This window comes from Diplotaxodon limnothrissa, linkage group LG12, assembly GCF_057381915.1.
Source record: "Diplotaxodon limnothrissa isolate DT_005_m linkage group LG12, D_limnothrissa_male_GT1.1, whole genome shotgun sequence".
In the NCBI taxonomy this organism is placed as follows: domain Eukaryota; kingdom Metazoa; phylum Chordata; class Actinopteri; order Cichliformes; family Cichlidae; genus Diplotaxodon; species Diplotaxodon limnothrissa.
In genome coordinates, this window is record NC_140607.1 from 781,020 (window position 1) to 804,956 (window position 23,937).

Here is a 23,937-nt window from a genome sequence, read left to right on the forward strand (position 1 = left end):
TAAATGGCTGCTTAGCACTTTAAAAGGTATCATTGTTGGTGTTCTTGCTTGGGTGGGGTGTGGATGGGCAAACTTCTTGTTGCGTTTAATTACTTGCCTAGACTAAAAACGTAACAGTAGAGATGGACCGATCCGATATTACATATCGGTCCGATACGACCTAAATTACTGGATCGGATATCGGAGAAAAATAAAAAATGTAATCGATCCATTAAATATCACGAAAGCACCTCACAAAACTTGCAACACGCCGTAACTCACCTCAGAACGTTAGCACGTCGGAGCAGTATGCATCACGTAATAGAGCGGCTGTGGCATGTGGGACCTGTCGGTGGTCTGGATAGCATTTGGAGCTTCGCTAGCAACCTGGCATTTCATCTCCGACAAAGTTATCCCCGAGAGAAGTAAAGCAAGTGTGTAAGTCCATCTCTGAATGTTTGTAAAGCATTCCTGCGTTAAGCTTAACAAGCGACTGCCTCTTCTTGCTGCTACTTCAATCATGAAACTGCTTAATGATCAGCTGATCGGCTTTTCTGTCGCGAGTCCGTGTCTCTAGTTTGTTTTTGGCCCACTTTGCACCAGAAAGAGGAAACCAGCGGCTGAACAACAGCAGCACGTTTAAGCTTGATCAGCTGTTGTTAGAATTTATTTAATATTACTTTCTACACCAGGATCTTTTTCTATGTAGCTGACGCTGGTAACTGTGCAGGGGCGGATCTAGCAAAGTTTAGCCAGGGGGGCCGATAGGGCATTAACAGGGAAAAGGGGGCACAAAGACATACTTTTCTTTCTTATTCTCATTTAAAATGTCGAGCTTTTAATAAATAATTATTAATAATAATAATAATAATGGATTGGATTTATATAGCGCTTTTCAAGGCACCCAAAGCGCTTTACAATGCCACTATTCATTCACTCTCACATTCACACACTGGTGGAGGCAAGCTACGGTTGTAGCCACAGCTGCCCTGGGGCAGACTGACAGAAGCGAGGCTGCCATATCGCGCCATCGGCCCCTCTGGCCAACACCAGTAGGCAAGTAGGGTAAAGTGTCTTGCCCAAGGACACAACGACCAGGACAGAGAGCCCCGGGATCGAACCGGCGACCTTCCGGTTACAGATACGCTTCCCAACCCCCTGAGCCACGGTCGCCCCCAATTATCTGACTCTTACACCCAAAGTTTTAATTTGATGTAAAATGAATAGAAGTCAATTACTGTGTATAGTGACTATTAAGTCTAATATATATACCCTAGTAAGCTATAGTACTTTTTCCTTTGGAAAGGTACCATCTGTGCAGTCTGCAATTTTGTTGAAGAAAGATGTTGAATCTATTTAATATTTCTTGAAAAATAATTTATTTCTGTGCATTTTTTTTCACACTGCATCAAATTAAGGTTGATTACGTCGATTAAGCATCATGAGGTGGAGCGTGAGGGGTGGTTCCCTATTTTTTATTTATTTATTTTTGTTGTTGCTGGGAGTTGGAACCCTATTAGTTAGGGTGCTTAATATTTACGCTAAGTACTCTTTAAAATACCAGAATAGGGAGGATGGTGTAGGTTTAAGTTTATTAGATTGATCAGTATTGCTGAACTATGAAATATTTTTTTTTGCATACAGGTATAACAGAATAGCTTTAGTGTAGTTGTTGTTTTAAACTTGAGTATGAACTTATACAAAATGCAGCAAGATATTTAAAAAAAAACAGTTTTGTTGATTAAAAAACACTATATCGGATTCATATCGGTATCAGCAGATATCCAAATTTATGATATCGGTATCGGTATCGGACATAAAAAAGTGGTATCGTGCCATCTCTAATACAGGGTTACAGGTTTGTAGTGGAGCTACTCCAAGGGAGAAGCCCTAAGAATTTTTAAGTGAGAATGTGAAACTGTTTTGTGCATCTCTAATTGTGTGGAGTTGATGCATGGCAAGGACCATGAGGCAAAAGAGGGTTTTTGGGGAGTTTTCATTTTTTAAATTGCAGGTGGCATGAGGTGAAGTGATGGAAGAAGAGGCTGAGATGCAGATGGAAGCTGAGACCAGGAGAGAGGCTTCAAGAGGATCAGTGAGGAGCAGAGACCACTTCCAGCACAGGTGACAACCCACAGAGGGCTGTGCCGCTGGGCTCCCTAGAGATCATCGAAAGGAGATTGTGGACAGCAGCAAAATCCAAAATAAAGTGAAAGAGGTTCGACGTTGACGGTGAGGAAGCAAGCAAGCAAGCAAGCAATTTATTTATATAGCGCTTTCAGATCAGCCACCAGCTGAACACAAAGTGCTGTACACTTGACATGCCAAACATGATACATTGAGCATGTTAAAAAAAAAAAAAAAAAATGAGAAAAAATAAAAAAAAAAAAAAAAAAAAATGAGAAAAAAAATAAAATAAAAAAAAAAAAAAAAAATATATATATATATATATATATATATATATATACACACACACACACATATACACACACACACATATACACACACATATAAAAAACACATTTAAAACAATAAAATCAGGGTCAGACTGTGTCATAAGCCAAAGAGTAAAAATGGGTTTTAAGACGTGTTTTAAAAGTGGACAGTGAAGGGGCCTCTCTAATGTGCTGGGAAAGATTGTTCCACAGATTAGGAGCAGCAATAGAGAAGGCCCGATCCCCTCTGAGCTTTCTCTTGGACCTGGGTACCTCCAGGAGCAGCTTGTCAGCTGACCTGAGAGACCTGGGGGGTGAGTAAGGATGCAGAAGCTCAGAGAGGTAAGTTGGGGCAAGACCATTTAAACATTTAAACACAAACATGAGAATTTTAAAATGAACTCTAAGATATACAGGCAGCCAATGGAGTGAAGCCAGGATGGGAGTTATTTGCTCTCTTTTACGAGTTCTGGTTAAAAGTCGTGCAGCAGAATTTTGGACCAGCTGCAGACGAGAGAGAAGATGCTGACTAACTCCACAATATAGTGCATTACAGTAATCTAAACGACATGAAATAAAAGCATGGATTACCGTTTCAAGATGAGGCCTGGATAATAATAATGGGTTGGATTTATATAGCGCTTTTCAAGGCACCCAAAGCGCTTTACAATACCACTATTCAATCACTCTCACATTCATACACTGGTGGAGGCAAGCTACAGTTGTAGCCACAGCTGCCCTGGGGCAGACTGACAGAAGCGAGGCTGCCATATCGCGCCATCGGCCCCTCTGGCCAACACCAGTAGGCAGTAGGGTAAAGTGTCTTGCCCAGGGACACAACGACCAGGACAGAGAGCCCAGGGATCGAACCGGCGACCTTCCGGTTACAGATGCGATTCCCAACCCCCTGAGCCACGGTCGCGGATAAAATAGGTCTTATCTTTGCCAAGCGCCTTAGATGATAAAAACTGGACTTGACACAACCCCTAATTTGACTGTCTAATTTAAAATCACTGTCCATCTTAAAACCCAGGTTTGTAGCAACAGATTTAAAATACTCTGCCAGGGGTCCCAAATCAATAGCGGAGGGTTCACAAGGTCCACTAGGACCAAACAGAATGACCTCAGTTTTGCTGGAATTGCATCTTAGAAAGTTTAGGGACATCCAAGATTTAATGTCTTCTAGACATGCTAAAAGTGGCTTAATAGAGAAGGCCTCTTTCTGCTTCAGAGGCAGATAGATCTGACAGTCGTCAGCATAGCAGTGGAAGGATATTCCATGCCTTCTGAGGATGGTTCCCAGGGGCTGTAAATATAATGAAAAAAGAAGAGGCCCTAAAATTGAGCCCTGCGGGACCCCAGACTGAAAAGTGGCAGAGGAAGACTCATACCCTAAAAAGTTAACACTAAAAGTTCTGTCACAAAGATAAGACCTAAACCAAGACAACTAGAGTGTAAGATTTGCTCTACCCTAAACCTTCAGGGTAGAGCAAGAAACCGAGGGATGAAGGGAGCGTGCCAAGCGACAGCGCAGAAGGAGATCAGCGATGAAATTATGACTCTGTAAACAGCACAGACACCAGAAGCCGTGACTGTGACGGGAAATGACTGACAGCAATTTCCCCAGGAGGATCACCTAATGCTGTTTCACTGTGCCATGCAGACTTTGACACTCTGAAGAGGTTTCCTGTGTGTCATTGTTGTTGTCATTTGCATCATGAGCACTTCTACAAAGCTGGCTGAAATTTTGATGACTGTATCACCCCACAGGAAGAACGCCTGAAGTCAGGAGATGGGGGTTGATAGAGGCCATAAAAAGGAAGTGCTGGTCCAACCCACAGTGAGGGGGCTGCTGACCAGGCCTACAGCTTTGAAGATAGCTCAGAAAGCCACCTGAATAGACAACAACACCAACTGCTGTGTTTGCATGCCCATGTGTACATACACTTGGACTCTGGCCGTATGGACAATGATACGAATGGAGAAAGCGCTGCAGAACTCAATGACTCTGCAGAGGAATCTACACCGGCAGGAAATGCACCACAAGGCTGGAATGATTTTGGAAGTGTTAATTCCTCTTTTTGGACTGTTAACTTTCATTTTCTTACTTGTAGGATGCAGTTTACCATGTGTGAGATCAATGAGAAATAGGATAACTGCTAACACATTTATCAACTGTTTGCTTTTACAGTAATATGAGGTGAATGATAGGACAGAGGATTTGTGTAAATGATGTATGGTTGAATAATTTAAAGGACAAAAAGGACAAACAGGACTGTTAGGGTGATTTTGATAATAGCTGTCATTGTTGTACTTAAATTCGTAAACTGCATGTTGAGATATTTTTCTGTTCCTCCATCAGCAGGAAGTCACACAAACACACACACGTGCTTGCACATGCACACACACACAGTGCCTGACACACCACAGGGGTTTTACAATGGGTGGTGCTTGTGTAAACGGTATGCATCTAAATAAAAGGTGGCAAGCAAAGGCTGGGGGCGGAGTCGTCTGAGTCAAGTGCAGAGTTGCAGCTCTGAGATCCGACCAGGCTTCCCTTTTAAGTTAAATACTGTTTAAGCTGATGTCTTGCTTTCTTCACAGGTGATAACTCTCTGAACCAGCGGGGCCTGCAAGCCCAGACCCAACATTTACATTTCTTCACTATTGAACAGCAGTTAGGCTTTTTAGTGACATCATCCTAAAACCCTCAAATATGGGTGACAATACTAAAAGGTCCTAAATGTGCTGGTGGCATCACCTCCCACTAATCTGAATTAGGGGTGGGTTCTGATTATCGATTTTCTGATTACAATCGATTCCAGTTTGAATAACGCAATATCGATTCATTAAATCCTGAATCGATTTTTACATATAAACGTATTTTACCTGAGACACCAGAATCTCAGGTTAAACCTCTCAAATTTCCAACAACCACCAAACAGCTAAAACAGTAAACGAGAGCAGGAACACGGATTCTGCACAAAGACGTAAACATAAAGCGCCGACGGATCAGGATCAGTGAGATGTCGACTTTCTCACCCGACGGCACAGACACGGTCGGGGCTGAATCAGCTCACTGATTCTGATGTTTCGGCGGGTCGAGCTTTGTGTTCACGTGCTAGATTCTGGAGCTGCAGGTTTTATTGCTCTCCAAACAACATTGACTGAACCAGCAGCAAAAGAAGATCCAAACTACAGATAAACATCGTCATGACTTCAGTCTGACTTTTGCTGCTTTGCTTCCACCACGATAAAATCACACTTCCTGCACAGCTCTCTTTCTCTGTGTACTTGAAGAACAGTTTCCCATATGCTTGCTCATTACCAGTCTACCGTTGTTTACAGCGCTGTGGTTTTTCTTTTTACTTAGATGACTTCTGACAAGAAAGCCACATTTCTGCTGTTCAATACTGAAGAAATGTAAACTTTTTAAAATGATCACAAATTGCAAAACTCTTAGCTGTGTCTGTAATCAAACCTCTGTAACTTTGTTTTTCTGTTTCATCCTCAGCTACTTTGACACAAAGACGTCTGCTGTGATGCTCACACCTCTGATCAAGTCTCAAACGTGTCAGCGTTGTTTTTATAGATATAAAAATATAGATATGTACTGATAAGTAATCAGAATTATAATATTTCTGACTGTCTGAGGCAAAATTTCCCCGATTCAAATCTAATCGAATTGAATTGATTCCAGAAATCAGTGACGATACCCAGCCATAATCTGAATACATTTGTTTACATGATATTATTCTTGTATTATCAAGAAAATTTAGTTCTCAGAGTACAAAAAGGCAATGGTGATGAGGTATGTTTACCTGGATTATCTGTCCCAGCAGTCCATCCTGTAGTCCAGCCCAGAGACAGCACAGTGTGTGAGGGAAGATGAGTCACAACAGAGAGGAAGGTGTGATGCTCCAGAGGTCCGATCTGCCCCCCAGGACCCGAGAAGATGTCTGCGTTGATCCACACAGGACGGTATGGCTCAGTCAGCACTTCCTGCAGCAGGACTAAAGATGTTGACACAGCCTCCATGCTATGTGGAGAGTATAGCTCAGCGTTAGCGTCACACAGACCCACACAGCATTGGTGGAACAGAACCTGCTTCTCACCTCTTAAAGTCCAGCTTTATCCCCTTGCCGTACTCTTTCACTCCCTCCAGCCATTCCCTCAGGGTGATGTCACTGTCTGTATCAGGGGGATGTGCCATGATTGGCTCTTTGGGATCACGACCTCTCAGGACAATGTCAGCTTCAATCATAAGAGAAGGACCTGAAAAACAGTTGTTGCCCATTAGAAACCGACTCGTATCTTTCTTAAGTATCATCCCAACGACAAACATCACTGAATATATCTTTTTATTTTCAGCCCAGAGGAGGTTAGCGCAGTATGACGAGCACACAGTCGCTCTGTGTGCAGCACGGCCACAAAGGGTCCTGATTTTATCTCCAGCTGTGGCCTCTGCGGGGAGTTTGTATGCTCTCCCTGTGCCTGTGTGGGTTTCTCCAGGGACTCTGGCCTCTTCCCACAGTCCAAACGTGGATTAAATGCTAGGTTAACTGGAAAATCTGGCTACGGATGTGAGACGGATAAAGTCCTCAAAGTGCACACAATGTAGTTAAAATGTGACTTGCAATCTAAAGTTCTTTGGTTAGTCAGTAAGACTAGAAAAGTGCTTTATAAAAAAAGAATGCATTACATTACAGTGTCCAGATTATTAGGCAGACCTGAGATGAATCACAGCTCACACACCAGCCCTCTAATCCATGTTACATATCATGAAGCCTCCTTCCTTCACAATAAAATGACATTTTATTTATTCAACACAAAATACAATAAGGACACGCTGTGGAAGAGAGCCGGAGATTAATAATAACTACTGATTAAATGTATCCACAAGTGGTGAGTAAAAACACTGAGTGCATCATGGGAAGCTCCCAGCAGCTCAGAGCCGCCGTTTGAGGAAGCAATGTGTTCCCATATTTCTGTAGAACAGACAGAGATTATAATGCATTCTAATATTTTTACTCTAAAATTAGTGTTTCTGTTGAAAAGTATGATAATTAATGTTAGCAGAGCTGCTCTGTGCAGCGTTATGGCATAATAATTTTAAGGGAGAATAAAAAGTCGACACACATATCTCATTCCTGACGGAGGACTCTACCACTACACTTCTCCAGTCCATTCACAGAGTCGTTGCATGGTAAAACATGGATAGGAAGTGGGCGGAGCCTTTTACCGTCATTTTATTACGACGCAAAGTACAAACACCTGTGGACACACAATCCAACACCCCCACTTGTACACAGGTTGGGGAAAAACAATCCTCCGAAAAAACATCTTACATTCCAAACACAAATACAGAGAATTTTTCTAACTTAGACTTTGAAACTGGTTTCGTCATCATATCTGCTACCATTGACTCAGTTGGACAGTAATCAATGAGCACTTTCCTTTCATGTACAGCTGACCTTATAAAATGATATTTCACATCAATTTGTTTACATCTTTGTCTGTTCACTGGATTTTTTGACAAAGCGATTGTTCCCTGATTGTCCTCCAATATCATAGGTATTTCATACTCAAACTCATCAAGATCTTGAATCAAATAAGTCAAATACATACATTCCTGAATTGTTGCTGCTAATGCCATGTATTCGGCTTCACAAGTTGATAGTGCTGTAGTTGTCTGCTTTTTGGTTTTCCATGATATCAAAGGACCATTTTCATTTAGGCTTACACAATAACCTGTCATACTGCGTCTATCAGAAACATCGGATGCCCAATCTGCATCACTGTATGCTTGTAGACCTAGTTTTCCACTTGAACATTTCCTAAAACACAGTTCTTTTCCTCGACTACCTTTTAGGTACCTCAGAACATGTTTCACTGCTGTCCAATCATCAACAGTTGGCGCATTGAAATGTTGTGACAGTTTGCTGACAACATAGCTTAAATCAGGTCGCGTACAATAGCTCAGATAAATAAGACATCCTACCGCTTCACGATATCTCCTCACATCTGGTAATGTCTCGAATTTATCAGAATGAGTCCATTTCTGTTCACAGGGTGTTAACCTTGGCTTACAGTTTTGCATGTTAAATCTCTTTAAAATGTTCTCAATATATATTTTCTGTGACATTTTGACACATTCTTTTTCTTGAAGAAAATCTATTCCTAGAAAATGGTTAAGTTTCCCCAGATCTTTCATTTGGAATTTAGAAGAGAGCATTTCTTTCACGCCTGAAAGCACATTTTCATTGTTAGCTGCAATGAGTAAATCATCCACCCACACTATGATGATTACTTTTTCACTTTCAGTTTCTTTTGAATACACACAATGATCAGCAGTATTTTGTCTAAATCCACAACTGCTTAAATAGTCATGTAAGGTTTGGTTCCAGTTACGACCCGATTGCTTCAGCCCATAAAGTGATTTCTTTAATCTGTACACCAGTTTATTAGTCTCACTTGATTCTGTCTCAAAACCTTCTGGTTGTTGTATATATATTTCTTCATTTATTGATGCGTGTAGATAGGCGGTTTTTACATCCATCTGGTGAACCAACATATCATCCTGAACCACTTTCTGCATCAAAACTCTCACACTCGATAAGTTAGCAGTCGGTGAAAAAGTCTCCTCATAATCAACTCCTTTTGTTTGACTAAAACCTTTAGCCACAAATCGAGCTTTATATCTGTCTGATCCGTCTGAGTTCTTTTTAACGGCATAAACCCATTTACCCCCCACTGCTTTCTTACCCTCTGGTAAAGTGGTTAAAGTAAATGTGTCATTCTCCTTAAGGGATTGGATTTCTTCATTCATCGCTTTTTCCCATTCTTTTGACTCACTTGACACAATAGCTTCGCTAAATGATGTGGGTATTTCACACAACAATCTGTAGCAATAATCAACACTGGTTTGCATCTGTTCATTTTCACACTCTTTCACATCCGTGATATAATCACTCAAATAATCAGGTCTCTTTCTGATTCTGGATGGATAACGTGTAGCTCCAGCATCTACTTTATCATCAGTTTTAACCTCGGACTCAGTTTGACTGCTTTCACTACCATCTGGAATATCCTCATCCTTCGTCTGTTTGGGTTCACCATCTTTTCTGGATTCATAAACCTCATCTTCATACATCTGATCACTCTGTGTTTGTTGATCCATTGTCGCGGGATTTAGTATTTTTATCAATCTGTGCTTTTCAACTTTCCCGGTTTTTGGGAAATAGATCAAATATGCTGGACTATTTTTGTCATATCCCAAGAAAACACCTTTGTCGCATCTTGGATCCAGCTTTCCCCTATTTTGTTTATAAGCATAGCACAATGATCCGAATTTTTTCATTCTAGAAAGATCAGGTCTTTTTCCAGTTAACATCTTATACGCTGTCTGACCTGTGCGTTTGTTAAAACATCGGTTCCGAATCACTCCCGCGGTTTGTACTGCATATGGCCATAAAGACTTTGGCAATTCGCTCTCAACTAACATGCATCTCGCCATGTCAAAAAGTGTACGCCAGTTCCTCTCTGCTGTTCCGTTTTGATGAGGCGAATATGGCGCCGAAGTTTCCTGCCTAATGCCGTGTCTACTTAATAAATCTCTGAACTGTCTGCTTGTAAATTCAGTTCCATTATCAGAACGAAAGCACTTGATTTTCCCATATGACGCCACCTCTGCAATAAATCTTTCAGTTGCTTGAGTTGTATCACTTTTGTGTTTCAGATTATATACAAATTTTGCACCTGAATAATCATCAACAAACGACAAAACATACTTAAACCCTTCTTTAGAGTTTGGCGTAATCGGACCAGCTAAATCCGTATGTACCAACTCTAATGCTGCCCTGGCCTTTTCATCTGGTTCTCGGTTCCTAGTTTGAGTAAACTTCCCTTGTATACAGGCTTCACATTGCATATTTTTGTTGATTTTACCCTTAATTTCCATTCCATCAACGACATTTTGCAGATTTTGAACATCCTCATAATTACAGTGTCCTAGAATTTCATGCCACGTTTGCATATCAAAACATCCATTACATTTCTCTTCAAACTCTTGCACAGTGTTTATAAAGAACAGTCTCTCGTGTTCATATATAGGGAATTTTGTTCCATCAACATGTTTAAGAAAACTGTCCCCGTGTTTGAAAACCACAGTGGCTCCGTTACTAGTAGCTGCTTTTACTGACAAAATGTCCTGTGGAAACGATGGAATGTAGAGTGCTTGTTTCAATGTTACCTTGTGACTGCGTCCTTTACTGTCAATTAGAGCAGGGCGATATGGCCAAAAATATTTATCACGATATATATTTGAAAATTTGCGATAACGATATAACTGACGATATAATTGATGCGAGACAAAATACAACTCCACAACATTACTAGCGCAAAAAGACAACCTATCATTTATTTTCACTTAAAAATTAAACAAGAAGCTGGTTTTTATGTACATTAAAGCTTTATAAAAATGTAACAGTGCAAATGCAAATTCCTTGCTGAAAGTTTAACCAAAAGGCATTTCCAGTAGAAATGGGCTGACATATCCTGAGCATAACCATGTATAATATCCACTGAAGTTAAAAAGAGGTGCTTTGCAACATTAAACTGCAGTGTGCAGTACGTATTTTTCGGACCATAAGGTGCACGGGATTATAAGGCACATTAAGCGAAACAAAGCAGTCAGATAAATCAAACTTTATTAAACTCATTCTTCTTGCTTCCTCCACTTCTGTACCATTAATTCATTAATGTTGAATTCTCTGGCAGCTGCTCTATTCCCATGTTGTTGCAGTATATTAATGACTAACCTCGTATTGTGGATGAATTATCTCAGTTGTTCTCCTGACTGAAGTTTGGTCCTTTTACAGCATCCTGCCATGCGATTGCATTTGTCTCTAACCATGAGGAACCTTAACGTTAACTTTTATAAGTGGAAAAGTGTTAGTGTTTGTCCTCCAGCTTCACTGTTTATGTTATGCTAACATAGCTGTGTTGCTAGCGATCACGTAGCACATAATTATATACCAGCTAGCCCAACTTCAGTAACCCTACAAACGTCACTGCTGTTTAGTTTCCTGTCTTCATTTATGTTGGAAGTGATAGCAGAGCTGTACGTTTGATTTTTTTCAGAAATCTCTCAGTCAGAACATGCAATATCATGTTTAGGTAACTAGCGAAACTAGCGAGCTAACTTCCGCTAGCTTCCTGCTAGCTTCTAACTCCGTTAAATGTAATACATTTTGTTTTCATGGATGCCTGGAAGTTAAACTTCATAGTTACACCTGGTAAAGCAGCAATGCTGATCGTTTTATTAAAGATGAAAGAATTTAGACAGTTTTTAACTCTTAGTGATGCTGCAGTGTTCGTTTGACCTGAAGCATACGGAGTTTAGGACCCAGATTACTCCCAGATTTAAGAGCATCTTAGTCCGACAAATACGACAATAACGACGGCCGCTTGCATGTTCTGCAAAAAAATGTGCTTTGTCGTGTATCTGACGGACAAACACCAAACCAGTTCCACATCACTGAAGTTGCACCATTTTTACAAACCAATTCTGGTTCATCTGTTTCACTCAACAATCGGCCATGTGCGTATGAAAACAAAGGCATGCGCGTTTTACTCATATTCTATCGCGATATTTCATTTTCGTATCGTTGCCTAACATTATACCGGTATTACCGTGAACGGTATAATATGGCCCAGCCCTACTGTCAATCATACTTATCTCAGCATCTCCTCGCCGCTTTGCAGCTCCTCTGCTCCGCCTTCCGTCAGCCAACTCTACACAATGAGCCTCGGGTCGAAATGTGTCATCAAAAGTCTTAAAACTCTCGATCTTCGTAAAGATATGTGACGTCGCTCCCGTATCCACCAGTAGCTGGTTATTCAGCATCTCTTGGCCGCCGTCCGGGACCCTCTGGGGTTCGGAGCCCGTCTTGAACGCGTAGTCCTTCTCCACAACCCCTCTCGCTTCATCCCGTCTTAGCTTCCTTCTACAGGTCGCATCTTTGTGTGTACTACTCCGGCAAAAACTGCACCATACTCTGGATCGGCACGTTCTTGCAGTGTGTCCCTTTAGTCCACATTTAAAACACACAATCTCATTATTCTTTGATCTTCGGTCATCTGCTCGCCATGAAGTAGAATCCTGGTCTAATTGCACTTTTGTCCTCATTACGTTGTCATCAGTTACAGCCGCACGCATTCTCTCGGTTTCTTCATAACTTCTGAGTTTTACTTTAAACTCTGAAAATGTGATTTTTGCTTCGCTCTGTGTAACGTGCACAATCAGGGGTTTAAACCTCTCTGGTAGACCTTTCATTATCATTGCGATCAGAAGTCCATCAGTTAATGACTCACCCGCATTTTTTAACGCTGTGATAATTGCTTCTGCTCGGATAATATAGTCCGTCACACTTTCATTCTTTTCATTTGTGAGAGAAGTAAGTTTGGTGTACAGACTTATGATCCTTGGCTTGCCCACTCCTGCATAATGACCTCTCAAAATTTTTAGGGCTTTCCGTCCGTCATCAACTGCATCTCTCATAACTAACGATAAACTTTTGTCATCCAGAAATTGTATCAACTCTGCATATGCTTCTGCATTTTTGTCATCATCTTCACCATCGGCTTCTTCATCACCCTCAGCCTTTAAGATGACATCTTTCAAACCTTGTAGTCTGAGATGACCAAGGAACTTCGTTTCCCATATCTCATATTTCCTTTCATCTCCATCAAACTGCAAACGGGAATATCGACTGCCCGACTCTGCCGTGCGTCTGCTCATGATGCACAAAAACGCTTACTCACTCAATCGTGCCAAACTTTTAACACCTGCCGGTAACTTGCGGTTTCAGGAAACGCTGCCCTTCCTTTGGCAGTTACAGGATCTCTTTACTGCTGCTCTGGGCCCATAACCTGTTAGCAGAGCTGCTCTGTGCAGCGTTATGGCATAATAATTTTAAGGGAGAATAAAAAGTCGACACACATATCTCATTCCTGACGGAGGACTCTACCACTACACTTCTCCAGTCCATTCACAGAGTCGTTGCATGGTAAGACATGGATAGGAAGTGGGCGGAGCCTTTTACCGTCATTTTATTACGACGCAAAGTACAAACACCTGTGGACACACAATCCAACAATTAACATGAGTCAGCGGGGAGAAACTATGATTTCAGCCTTTAGCAGAGTGACGCTGCCATGGTTACGTTAATGCGGTTGCTAATGTGAAGGAAGCAGAAACTTAACACTAGTGATGGCCAAATGAAGCTTTCCGAAGCACTGAAGCTTGTATTGAAAAACGGTTCATTACTCGAAGCTTTTCAACACAGTCCTCTCCGGTGACATCTGGTGGTGAAAATTTTGAAGAGCAGCTTGAATCTGCAAAATAAAACGGACTGCTCAATTATCACTGCTCACTCAAGAGTGGAGTTCTCTCTGATATTGGGCCACCGTTCCGTTGCTTTGAACATGTAATTGGTTTTGTTTTCTCGATTGGGGGGCTGAAAAAAATGTAATGCGTATTTGCGTAATACATTTTGATCAATAAACTTTCCCTATTTAAACATGCACTATGGTGGCCTTTCTTTGCTCATAACTCCTTGATGTTGGTAAATACAATAAGTGAGCAATATATATAATATACATATGATAATGCACAGCACATTATGGAGTATGCCCCTGCTGTGGAGTCCTGCCTCCATCTACTTGTCGTTTAATCACTGGACAGCTTGACAGGTTCATACAAAATATTAGATTAGGCCAATTGTCCTATACATATTTTTGACCTAGGGGTGGGATTGATTGTGAACTGGAAAGGGAAAATGCTTAGGAAGCTGAGTACGGCTGCATCGTCACTGATTTGTAGAATCATTTTGATTCGATACAGGATCCGATTCAATTTGATTGGAATCTGGAAAGTTTTGCCTCAGTCAGAAATATTACAAGTCTGATCATTTAACAGTATATATCCATAATTTCGTATCTATTAAAAGAAAGCTGACACATGTGAGACTTAATTAGAGATGTAAACAGAGAGTTATGAAACCTGCAGCTGCAGAAGCCAGCGAAGAAAAAAGAGGCAAACACAGCGCGGACCTGACGACACATCAAAATCTGACTCTGACGCGTCGGGTCCGCGCTCTGTGTTCACGTTTGTATGCAGAATCCGTAAACCTGCTCCCAGTTACTGTTTTAGCTGTATGGTGTTTGACGACATGTTGTGAGGTTTAACCTGAGATGCTGGCGTTTCAGGCATAATAACGTTAATTTACAAATCGACACGGGATTTTAATGAATCAATATCACTTTATTCAATTTAGCATGGATTGTAATCAGAAAAGCGATAATCAAAACCCACCCCTAATCAAGAACTTGCAAAGTAAAAACATGCTCTATGTCAGGTAGCCCTTTTGTTATTTACATTTAAAAAGAGGATTAGTGTTACTGTGCGCTGGCTGAGTCTGTTTCTTTTCTTAGAAATAGTTTCTCCTGCCCTGGAGAAAATCCACTTGCATGGAACAGAAGAGGCTGTGGAGTGCAGGAACTACACTGCAAGTTGGTAGATATGCAGGTATTCCTGGGTCCTGCAGACTATCACCTAAAAACAATAAACAAAATGATTTTCTAAACTGTAGCAATGTAATGTACGTATAGTGTCAAATACATTTTTGTAGTCTTCATTAGCTTTAATTCACATGGAAGTGTTCCTAAAGTCATATGCTGTAATGATATTTACATTATGAAAACATGATTTTGGACATTTCAAGTTTTTCACTTCGGCAGATAAAATGAATTGAGCATAATCAACTCAAAATATTCCCACACGCCAGAACGTCCTCTCTTCCTCGCTGGCTCCATATCTGTCAGTGGAATGATCACCTCGTCGCTATCTGTCACCATCAACACACTCCACGAATCCCGTGGATGATTCACTTCCTTATATCTGTTTGAATCAGGTACCGAAGCAGTTACGTGCGTAATGAAGCTTCGGACGTCACTGGTCACGTGACTTTTGCCAAACGAAGCAAGCCTCGACACAGTGCTTCTGAACCAGTGTGTTGTTTTTTTCGACACACGCTCCGGAGCGTCAGCTTCAAGCGGGCCATCACTACTTAACACGATCACGCAAAATAGTTTCAACCTTCAGGACTAAACAAGGGCTGATTTAGACAAAATGACCTTTAACATAAACAACAATAAAATGTCAGGTGTTTGAATTTCCATGTTGACGTCAGCGGGACTGACAGCCACGTCACGGACTCACCTGTGAGCGCCTCCGCCAGCCTGCTCCTGCTGTTCGCTGCATGCGACCAGCTAACCTCGGCAGCGTCCATCCTCGTTATAAAACTCCGACTGAAGAAATAGTCCAGCGTTTGGTCACGCATCCCACCTGCGAACAGAACACGAGGGTCGCAGCCATTAGCTCCTCTCTGTCACAGTAAAGTGCAGCTCGCTAAAACAAGTGAGCGTAGCTGCAAAGCTCGACATTACCTGTTTTACCCTTTAAATTCCACAAGACATAAAATATAAAACAAACGATTAAAATTAAAGTAATTCTGTGAAAACTCAGCAAAAGACTCGTTTTCATTGCCGACTTCCACGATCCAAAACGGAAGATAAATAACAACACATTTCCGGTCCGAGATTGTCGAAATAAAAGAACCGGTAGTCTTTTACTGATTCAATACAATATTTATCAAGATTTCTAAGTTTAAAATCTAAGTGACCAAAGTGCCCCAATCTTTATTCTATTCGACGTGAGACAATAAAATATCAGCTCTAAAAGAAAACATCTCTAAAGTTAGAAATATCCTGTCTCAGAGTGACGCTGAAAAACTAGTTCATGCATTTATTACTTCCAGGCTGGACGACTGTAATTCATTATTATCAGGAAGTCCTAAAAACTCCCTGAAAAGCCTTCAGCTAATCCAAAATGCTGCAGCAAGAGTCCTGACAGGGACTAGAAAGAGAGAGCAGATTTCTCCTGTTTTGGCTTCCTGTTAAATCCAGAATTCAAAATCCTGCTGCTCACATACAAGGTCTTAAATAATCAGGCCCCATCTTATCTTAATGACCTTGTAGTACCATATCACCCTATTAGAGCACTTCGCTCTCGCTCTGCAGGCCTACTTGTTGTTCCTAGAGTATTTAAAAGTAGAATGGGAGGCAGAGCCTTCAGTTTTCAGGCCCCTCTTCTGTGGAACCAGCTTCCAGTTTTGATTCAGGAGACAGACACTATCTCTACTTTTAAGATTAGGCTTCAAACTTTCCTTTGATAGAAACTCCCTCAGCAGTATTGCTAATGTGTCTTCTTGAGCAGGGGGACCTTGTGGGCCCTGCCAGATTTCTATCCACTCGAGTGTAGTGTGTTATTGATGGTGTTTTTGGTGACTGTGGTCCCAGCTGCATACAGATCTTTAACAAGTTCCTCCCATGTGGTTTTGGGCTGATCCAGCACCTTTCCTATAATCACCTTCAGCCCTGTGGTGTAAAGTACTTTGAGTGCTCAAATAAAGTAGAAAAGTGCGATATAAGAACCAGTCCATTTACCACGAGGCAAGGAGCTCTCTCATATTCTGGTTCCAGGCTTCTGGAGGGCATCGCTGCAGCTTCCCACCCTCGTTATCAAGCACATTTGTGACAAGGACTCTTCCAGACACTCTAAACCAAGGCACAATGTACATTTCAATTCCTTTAATTTTAAATGTTTATATTGTCTATCCTGTAAAATAGTCAGATGTCTATTCATATTAATGTACAGAATTCACCTGCTTGCTGCTACTACTGCACATTCACCCAGTGTATATACTATATGTATGTATATATATATATAATGTTCTTCCTCTACACCCCCCCCCCCCCCAATTTTTGCACATGTCGAGGAGCGTGTCAGGCTACATTTCACTGTGTGTTATACTTGTATAACTATGCATGTGACAAATAAAGAACCTTGAACTCTCACTGACACGACAAGAAGATTTCGATTTATGTATCTGTATTTTCTATGTTTGGGTTTTTTTTGTTGTGTTTTTGTCTCTTACAGATGCAGCAGTTGGTGATACATTGTGGATTTATATTTGCTGGTTCTGATAACATCTTCCCCCATTGAAAATAAATTCTTAGTAGCACCAGGCAGATTTTTTTTATGCATTAGTTTTGTTTGCGTAATTTGCAGTAAACTGTCTCATGACTCATTTAAATATTCTCCTACTGACAGTGTGATAGATTATTAGTCAAAGTTTAAAGCAGTCGTGGTCAAAGGTGACTTGATTTATTTAGAAAAGAATGTAAATATACAAATAAGAGTAAAAATGTCCCATCAAAGTGAGGTTAAATAATGCTTCAACTGTAAACATACTCCACCAATCTCTATTAAACAGCCGTGTACCACAGGCCTTCAAGCTGGCAGTAGTTAACCTGTTGCTTGACCCAGCTGTCTTAGCTAATTATAGGCCAATCTTCAACCTTCCTTTATTTAAAAAAAAAAACCTTGAAAGAGTGGTTGCAAAACAGCTAAAAGACACACTGGTTCACTGTGTCCATTTCATGCTTTGCTTCTCCAAAATGTGCAACGTACACACATGCAGAAGTTGCAGTATGCTGCAGTAACAGCAGAGCGACATTTTTGATTTCGAGGCAACACAAACAGAATCACAGGAAATGTTTAAATGAATCTCCAGTTTGTTAAAGTTGTGGCTGCGGAAATAGACTAGTCTGCTCGGTAAAAAGAAACACAATATGGCATATAACACATTCATGCAGCCTGGTCCTACCAGCTGCAGCCTTGTTCTACGAACAAGTTACAGGGTTGTGTAACATCCTGCATGTGTCAGCATTCCCCGTTTAGCTTTGGTCAGAGATACAGCTGCTATTAAAGTGTTCAGTAAAAAGGAGGGAAACAGGCTGTTAAGCAGTCTGCTGCATGTGGAAACCAAAAACAGGTGTGGAACAGGAGAGACAAAGAGGTCCTAAAATAAAAATTGAGGCTGCAGGCAGCGATGAGGGTCCTGGTGCACGTTTGGATGTGCCACGGTCGAGCCAACCTACAGCTCGAGTGTGTGGCTGGGTCTGAGATGCACTGCAATGTCCTGCTTGTAGAAAACTGTTCTGAATTTCTGTGACAAACCAGCTACGTAGGAGATGACAGCTTTGTCTCATCTGTCGCTCAGCTTCTCCCCACTTGGTGTTTGACCTCGTTTCCTCTGCATCTTTGCTGAAGGCCCGATGAAATAACCACGTTTTAAGAACATTCGTTACACGCGTGTTCATTCTCCTTCCCTTTGTGACCCAGAAAAGTCAAAGATAGAAAAACACTTAACCCTGCATACAGGTGGTTTGTAATTACACTCATACACAACAGCACTAACCAGCACACTACAGTTCCCCTCGCTCTATTCTCATGCTCAGTTTGAGCTTCAGATCATCCTGACTATAAATTACTCACACCTCCATGCAGTCACTTTTGTACACAACATATTTGCACACGTCCTTTAGATTTGTAACTCTATATTTATGTTAGAGATGATGATAGAGAAATACTGTTTCTGCACTCATTTTATGAAAGTGCTTGTTGAGTTGTTATAGCAGCAAACTTCCCTCTGGGATCAATAAAGTTCCTCAGATTCTGATCGATGCCGAGTTACTGCCATGGGATTGGCCCACATACTTTCCTTACCAAGCAGCTGAACGGGTCAGTCAGTGAGTAAATGTAGGGACAGCAGGGTACTTACTTGCCATCATGAGGAAAAATGTGCTCCGGAGAAACAGGTGGAAATGCATTTACTGTGCTGGACGTGCGAGCAGAGCACAGAGAGCATTCAGGGCAGGACAGACATCTCTCAGTCAGTAATAATCTTTATTCCTTTTCCTCAGGACAGAACTGATTTAGCACCTAACCAAGGTATGAGGCAAGCAAGCCAATACAATCCCCATTACACAAGAAAACTAATTTAAAAGCCAGAACAGTCGGCAGTGTCAACGTAGCCACTTTTTCCACAAATCAAAACTTGTCTTTTTACATCTATAGATTACACAAATACTTATTATATATGCAAATGAATAGACAAAACTACATACCTGGGCTTACAATGTCACTACTAACAAAGGTATCTCAACACTGAAATATTCTTCATAGTCTGCTGCATCCCATAGGTCTTCATCTGAAGTGTAGATTAGCATTGAAACATAACAAGACCACAGCATCAAACAGCACTTGCATTAAGCACAGGGATACAGGAACTTTGACATATCTGTTGGCCAAATAAAAGGTTCACAATAACAACAAAAACACAGACCAGCTCTGAATGCAACTGTACAGATGAATGAAGGCATTGATATTTCTCCTCACGCTTCCTTCTGACCCACATTACAGTTCAGTCCGGCTCCACTTTAAACACACAGGTGGGGAGCAGTGACACAAGCTCTGCTGTATTCATTCTTGTAAGAAGCACGTCAGGTAAAAACGTCCATCTAGCACAGAGTCCTCAGCCCTCACGGTAAGAAATCTACAACTAATAACAATACACGTGTGTGTCATACAAAGTCAGGCTGTAGTTAGGCTGGTACACCTGGAGCTTAAAAACAAAGAAGCCAGTACACAGGAGACGAGCATACGACATTTTAGTACAGCTGGTATGTAGATTCAATTCATAACGCAAGCTTAGAAACTGTCGTAATCTTTCTTGTCTTTTTTGCCTTCGCCCTCGAAGCTGTCTGTGCCATCGCTGTTGTCACGGCGACGCTTCCGGCTGTTGCGGATGCTGAAGCGAGGGTTCATCTGCGGTAGAGGGTCCATTCCCAAAACTTTATGAATCTGACGGAACGCCAGCAGCCTAAGAGCAAACTAAACACACAAAGTTGGAGAACATGTGAGTCAAAGAGCAGAAGCAAACCTTTCAACAGTCTTGGATGTGCATGTTTGGGGGGGTTATTTACTCTTTCTGTGACCTGATCAACTACTTGGCAAAAACCTGACAGAAGGGCAAAGCCAGTGATTCCACTGGGGCACCAGGAGGAAGGGAAGCAAGGCCGGGAATGCTGCAGGTGGATTTAAAGTGACATCCACGCTGGAGTACGGTACAGAGTACGCTAGCAGGATCATCATGGGGTTCACTTAACGGAGATGTTCGCGCGGCACTGGCGGCACGGAGCACCGCCTTTGCCTCCGCGAACACATCGGACTACAAACACGCACATTACCAACTCCGGAAGACGATCAAAGCAGCCAAACGTGAGTACAGGGACAGGGTGGAGCAACAGTTTGACAACCCTCGGAGTATGTGGCAGGGACTAAACACGATCGCAGACTTTAGAGGGAAAACCAGCACACCGCAGACCACGGCCTCTCTGTGTGAGGATCTAAACGTATTCTACGCTAGATTCGACACAGCGAACACCATGAGACCGGACAGTGTGCGCACCGCGGATGATGTCAGTGCGCACACTGTGTCTGAGGAGGATGTGCGGAGGTGCTTCAGGAAGGTGAACGCACGCAAAGCTACTGGTCCGGACGGGATTCCCGGCCGCGTCCTCAAGTCATGCGCGGCTCAGCTGGCTGGAGTGTTCACGCACATCTTCAACCTTTCCCTCTCTCTGTCTGTAGTCCCAGCCTGCTTCAAAATGGCCACCATCGTCCCTGTACCCAAATCCTCCACCATCTCCTCATTGAACGACTGGCGACCTGTAGCCCTGACCCCCATCGTAAGCAAATGCTTCGAGAAGCTGGTCAGGGACTTCATCTGCTCTGCACTACCCGACTCACTGGACCCTCTACAGTTTGCATAGCGCCACAACAGGTCCACTGATGATGCCATAGCCCTGACACTACACACTGCCCTGTCACACCTGGAGAAGAGAGACACGTATGTGAGAATGCTGTTTGTAGATTACAGCTCAGCATTCAATACCATCGTTCCCTCGAAGCTGGACAGGAAACTGCAGGATCTAGGACTGAGCAGCTCCCTCTGCAGCTGGATCCTTAGCTTCCTGTCTGACAGACGCCAAGTGGTCAGACTGGGCAGCATCACCTCATCCCCCATCACACTGAACACTGGTGCTCCACAGGGGTGTGTACTGAGCCCTCTCCTGTACTCACTCTACACCTACGACTGCACGGCCACTAACAGCTCCAACATCATTGTGAAGTTTGCGGACGACACTACAGTGGTGGGTCTTATCACCAACGGTGATGAGACGGCTTACAGGGAGGAGGTCAGCGCCCTGACCCACTGGTGTCAAGACAACCATCTCACCCTCAACGTCGCAAAGACAAAGGAGTTGATAGTGGACTTCCGGAGGTGCAGAGAAGTACACACCCCCATCACCATCAACGGCGCTGCTGTGGAGAGAGTGAGCAGCTTCCGGTTCCTTGGTGTACATCTGGCTGAGGATCTTACGTGGTCAGTACACACAAACAAAACAGTGAAGAAGGCGCAGCAGCGCCTCTTCTTTCTCAGGAGACTGAAAAGATTCGGCATGAGCCCCCGCATCCTCAGGACCTTCTATCACTGTGCCATTGAGAGCATCCTCACTGGATGCATCACCACCTGGTATGGCAACAGCACCGCCTACAACTGCAAAGCTCTCCAGAGAGTAGTGCGGTGCTCTGAACGGATAATTGGAGGTGAGCTTCCCTCCCTCCAAGACATCTACAGGAAGCGCTGCCTGAGGAAAGCGGGTAGGATCATCAAGGACTCCAGTCACCCCAGCCATAAACTGTTCAGACTACTTTCATCAGGAAGGAGGTTCTGCAGCATCCGGTCCCGTACCAGCAGACTGAGAGACAGCTTCTTCCATCAGGCCATCAGACTGCTGAACACGTCATAGACACCTCAGCTTCACTACTGGAACTTTAACATTATGCACTCCATACTGTACAGTAATGCCACTGTTTTGCACATATTCAACTCTGTATATTTTATTTTATATATTTTATTTATTGTTTACTCTATTTAATTTGTAAAATATGTGTACACACACACACACACACACACACACAGAAAAATATTTAGTATACACATCCAGAAATGCATATACTATTATATATTGTACATATATTTATTAGTTTCAGATGTAGCCATTCTTGTATTTTGCACAACTCTGCTGCTTGTGAAGCTCGCACACAAGAATTTCACTCACATGTGCTGTACCAATGTACCTGCACATGTGATGTGACAATAAAAGTGATTTGATTTGACTGCTGTCAGCAGGATGGAGGTCAGAAGACAGAGTTATTGGGAGAGAGTGGTGGGAGCAACGAGAGTCAGAGATGTTCCCTGGGAGTGAGCAGGATGGACAGGACAGCGTGCAGATGAGGGATAGAGCACATACTGGGTTTGTATTCATCTAATGGAGGACTGATAAGGAATGGGAAGGACAGCTACAGACAGAAGACGGAGAACCAGCTTCAGCAAAACAACATTGGTGAAGTCTGGAGAGGCCTCAGAACCATCTCGGGCCACAAAGAGCAGAACTCTCTGCCTGGGGGGGATGTGAGGTGGGCAAATGAACTGAATCATTTCTTCAACAGATTTGATTCAACCATGAGACAGTCTACAACATCGGCTGCAGACTCACCCACCCCCACTGCTGCTGCTCCACTTCTGACACTTCACACGTCCTCTACTCACCCTGCTCACTCCTCCCCACCCCCAACAACAGCATCCAATACACACTCAACACAAGGCTCCAGCCTGTCTCTCTCAACCACCCAGGTTAGGAGGGAACTGAGGAGCCAAGAAGGCAGCGGGCCCAGATGGCATCAGGTTGAGGGTCGTCAGGTCCTGCGCGGACCAACTGTGTGGGGTGATGGAGCACCTCTTCAACCTGAGCCTGAGGTTGGGAAGAGTCCCACAGCTCTGGAAAACCTCCTGTGTTACACCAGTGCCAAAGACTTCACGCCCCAAGGACCTCAACAGCTACAGGCCGGTGGCTCTGACATCCCACCTGATGAAGACCCTGGAGCGGCTGGTCCTGGCTCAGCTTCGGCACCTGGTGAGCTCATCACTGGACCCACTTCAGATTGTTTACCAGCCTGGCATTGGAGCGGATGATGCCGTCATTCACCTCCTACATCGTTCCCTCTCTCACCTGGAGACCGCTGGAAGCACTGTGAGAATCATGTTCTTTGATTTCTCCAGTGCCTTCAACACTATTCTTCCCACGGTCCTGGACCATCACCTCACTACATGGATACTGGACTACCTCACTGACCGACCACAGTATGTGAGGACTCAGGGCTGTGTGTCGGACAGGGTCGTCTGCAGTACGGGGGCCCCACAGGGAACGGTTCTGGCTCCGTTCCTCTTCACCATCTACACTGCAGACTTCTCCCACAATTCCACCCAGTGCTTCCTGCAGAAGTTCTCTGATGACTCTGCAATAGTCGGCCTCATCACTGATGGGGACGACAGGGAGTACAGAGAACTGACCCAAGACTTTGTGGACTGGTGCCAGCTGAATTACCTCCAGATCAACACCAGTGAAACCAAGGAGCTGGTGGTAGACT

At 42.9% G+C, this 23,937-nt stretch overlaps 2 protein-coding genes across 2 annotated transcripts in view; both read right to left on the reverse strand.

Annotated features, from left to right (window-relative positions):
- Positions 1–16,028, reverse strand: part of fam151b (family with sequence similarity 151 member B) — a 32,545-nt gene extending 16,517 nt beyond the window's left edge. Inside the window, exons 1-4 of the mRNA XM_085367008.1 lie at positions 15,924–16,028; positions 15,697–15,822; positions 6,530–6,689; positions 6,236–6,453 (exon numbers count right to left, since the gene is read on the reverse strand). Of these exons, the coding sequence (XP_085223134.1) occupies positions 6,236–6,453; positions 6,530–6,689; positions 15,697–15,822; positions 15,924–16,020 (601 nt within the window). The 5' untranslated portion in view covers positions 16,021–16,028. The remainder of the gene's footprint in view (positions 1–6,235; positions 6,454–6,529; positions 6,690–15,696; positions 15,823–15,923) is intronic.
- Positions 16,029–19,190: 3,162 nt separating this feature from the next.
- Positions 19,191–23,937, reverse strand: part of zfr (zinc finger RNA binding protein) — a 43,224-nt gene continuing 38,477 nt past the window's right edge. Inside the window, exon 20 of the mRNA XM_085367009.1 lies at positions 19,191–20,274. Within this exon, the coding sequence (XP_085223135.1) occupies positions 20,092–20,274 (183 nt within the window). The 3' untranslated portion in view covers positions 19,191–20,091. The remainder of the gene's footprint in view (positions 20,275–23,937) is intronic.